Source organism: Eurytemora carolleeae, unplaced genomic scaffold (assembly GCF_000591075.1).
Source record: "Eurytemora carolleeae unplaced genomic scaffold, Eaff_2.0 scaffold781, whole genome shotgun sequence".
In the NCBI taxonomy this organism is placed as follows: Eukaryota; Metazoa; Arthropoda; class Copepoda; order Calanoida; family Temoridae; genus Eurytemora; species Eurytemora carolleeae.
Window position 1 is genome coordinate 160,551 of NW_019396686.1, and position 3,038 is coordinate 163,588.

Consider the following 3,038-nt stretch of genomic DNA (forward strand, 5'->3'; position numbering starts at 1 on the left):
CCTTTTTTTCAAAAATACTAAATAGTAATAAATATCTGTAATGTCCAGTGCTTCTATGCACACACAATGGATTGGAACTCATCCTAAAAAAAAAAAAAATTAGATTAGATAGTTTGTTAAAGGGACTGTAAGCGTAATTTGAAGTGACTCTATACATGCAAAGATGACAATGCCCAATTCCCAATGGTACCCTAAAAGCTTTGCCTGCTGAAGTATATGAATAAGATTTTAATATTTATAGTTTTGAAAACTGTTTATTTAACTAGTGGGTTTTCTACAAAAGTAACTTGCGCATTTCTTCTTCAGGAAAACATAAAGGAATAACCATAATTAAACCAAGAAAAGGGTACCGATGGGAATCGGGCATTGGCATCATCACATGCAGAGTCATTTGAAATTTAAGTTACAGTTCTTTTAAAATATATTTAACATTATCAAAAAACTCTTTTTTCGCTAATTTTTTGTTCCTTTTTTACTATTAGCTCATGTCGCCAGTCAATGAAAAGTTAGAATTCAAATTTTGTGTGCATTTACTATTTTATTACAAAACAAAAATCGTGTAGTTGTATTTCCAAAAAATGTAAAAACCAACTTCAACCACCTGGGACTAAAATCAATCAATATTGAGAAGTAGTTGAACTACATAGGCTGAACCACTTCTATTGTACTTAAACCAGTGAACAAGAGCAGTGAGGTTCCATTACGTTTACGCAGTAATAATAATAATAATATTTAAAAAAATGTATTTCGACATTTAAATTATAAAATTAAAGATTTTTTTTATTCGGGTTGAAAACGTTGTGCAAGTATCATATTTACAATGTTGCCAAAAAATAATTTTTTTTGACATCTTTTATGTAGAAATCACCTGTTTCATAATTTCGTATTCATTTCCCTCGCTATCATACCTCACCATTGCCTTGGCTAGCATCTCGACAATAGCCTTAATTAGAGGACTGTTCACGCATTTTCACAAAGTTAGGAAGAAACAATTTTCAATTTCCCTCTTTTTATACCTCTCTCACAACCTCAATTTTCAGATATTGAAAAAATTGAGGGAAAAAATGTACAGCCGGGGATAGGAAACGATACATTTCCCGGTTTTTAGGTTTCTATTTTAAAATTTTTTGAGAATTAATTTTGTTCATAAAACTTGTTTCTGTAGCGTTGAAACATACGGTTAATTAAGGAATTTTTATATTTAAATTTCTAGTTTGCAAGAAAGGCGACCAATAACTAAACATCAGGATACCCTCGCGTTAAATCACTAGCACGCAACATTTTTTGGTTAATTATGATGTACTGTTCAGTACAGTACAGTACAGTACAGTACAGTACAGTACAGTACAGTACAGTACAGTACAGTACAGTACAGTACAGTACAGTACAGTACAGTACAGTACAGTACAGTACAGTACAGTACAGTACAGTACAGTCTACATTACTGTACTGTAAATTTATTTCTGTACTATTATGTATTACATTGTGCTTTGTTGTAGAACTAGTATATTCCTTTGAAAAGTATAAAAAAAAACTTCAAAAGATCTTTTATAAAGAGATTTAGAATTAGGAGAAAATCTGAATATCTTTAAATAAAATAAGATTTAATTTGTTTTCCTAGAACATTTTTAAGTCTTCCATTTCTATTTTTCAAGAAATATAAAAAATAGCTTTTAAACATCTATATTTTATTTCTAATGTTTTAAGAACAGCAGCAATTTCCCCTGTCAGCTCTCCATATAGATTAACTTGTAAGGGTAATTTCAAGTTACCCTATAACTGTAAAGTGGTGTGTACAACTCACAACAGTACCCTTAATACTATTTTGCAAGCTTGTCGAAATTATTCTTGTTAATTTTCAAAAAGGTTTTAATTGTTAAACGCTCTGTTGCAAAAAATATGAATATATTGACTTTCCACAAGTTGTAAAAAATAAATATTTTCTTTCGAATTTTTGAAAACTGCTTTAAATGTAAAACATTTAGTGTCAAGGGACACACGTAACGCGTAACGCAAAAGCTGTGTTGAGTTCACACTATACGCCGCGTACACCAGGTTTTAAAGGAATTTAAGTGGTTTCAAAGAGATTTTACCACAGAGCTCGCTTTACTAGATGGTGCAGTCAAAATTTAAAATTTACTTGAAATTGTGCCCCCCCCCCCTTCCTTCAAAACTCTGAACAGCCGGCATGGCAGATTACACCTTTACCTGAGAATCATGTGAATGAATAAATCCATGTTGTACAAGCTCAGCTGCCATCCCTGGAGCAGTATCAACTCCGCGTACAATTGTACAATAAAGCTGTCGGTTCATATTATCCTAGTATATCAGTAAATATTTTGTGTACGTGTAAAACACTTCAGAAATGTGTACTGCATTTGGGGTGTTAAAAGTTGTAAATATCAGTAATCAAAATGAGATAAATTATGATACACAGAAAAAAAATCACTTAAAGTGTAAAATATACATTCTGCAGTATAGAATTTTTTCTAAACCTGAAATATTTAAGCCTGTTGCTCATACTGGGACCAGGAACTATTACAGTGGGCCTTAGGGGTTTAAGCTTTAAGCATATGTATTGTGTATCTATTCTTTATTTATAAATCTCTGTTTGTCTGTGTGCATGTCCGATTATAACTCATGAACCCTCTGACCTATGAGTACCCTAGGCAACGTTGGATTCTAAAGCTAGTTGTGTAGATTTTAAAAAAAATTTACTCGTCTGGAATTTATCCACCATTTTAAATTTTTTAACCTACAAATTTATTTCTTTACCTTTCAATCCAGACATAATTTACCAAATAAATTTTTGATTTTATTTTTTAAAATAATATTTAGCTTACAACTTGTTTTCGAACATTCCTGGAAAATATTAAAATGTAGTCTTCGTTTGCAAAAATCCTCGAAATAGGAATAAATGTTTTTATCAGATCATAGCAATTAAAACATATTATGAAAAATCAACTATATACAAATGTGGCGAAAGATAATCGATGACTATAGGTTGTAATATCTGAATGATTTGTTTAAAATTAAAT

The 3,038-nt window shown here is 30.8% G+C and overlaps 1 protein-coding gene across 1 annotated transcript in view; it reads right to left on the reverse strand.

The window, feature by feature from the left end:
- LOC111707376 (nuclear receptor-binding protein homolog) overlaps positions 1-3,038 on the reverse strand; it is a 3,353-nt gene continuing 315 nt past the window's right edge. Inside the window, exons 2-4 of the mRNA XM_023480477.1 lie at positions 2,209-2,319; positions 869-943; positions 1-83 (exon numbers count right to left, since the gene is read on the reverse strand). Of these exons, the coding sequence (XP_023336245.1) occupies positions 54-83; positions 869-943; positions 2,209-2,319 (216 nt within the window). The 3' untranslated portion in view covers positions 1-53. The remainder of the gene's footprint in view (positions 84-868; positions 944-2,208; positions 2,320-3,038) is intronic.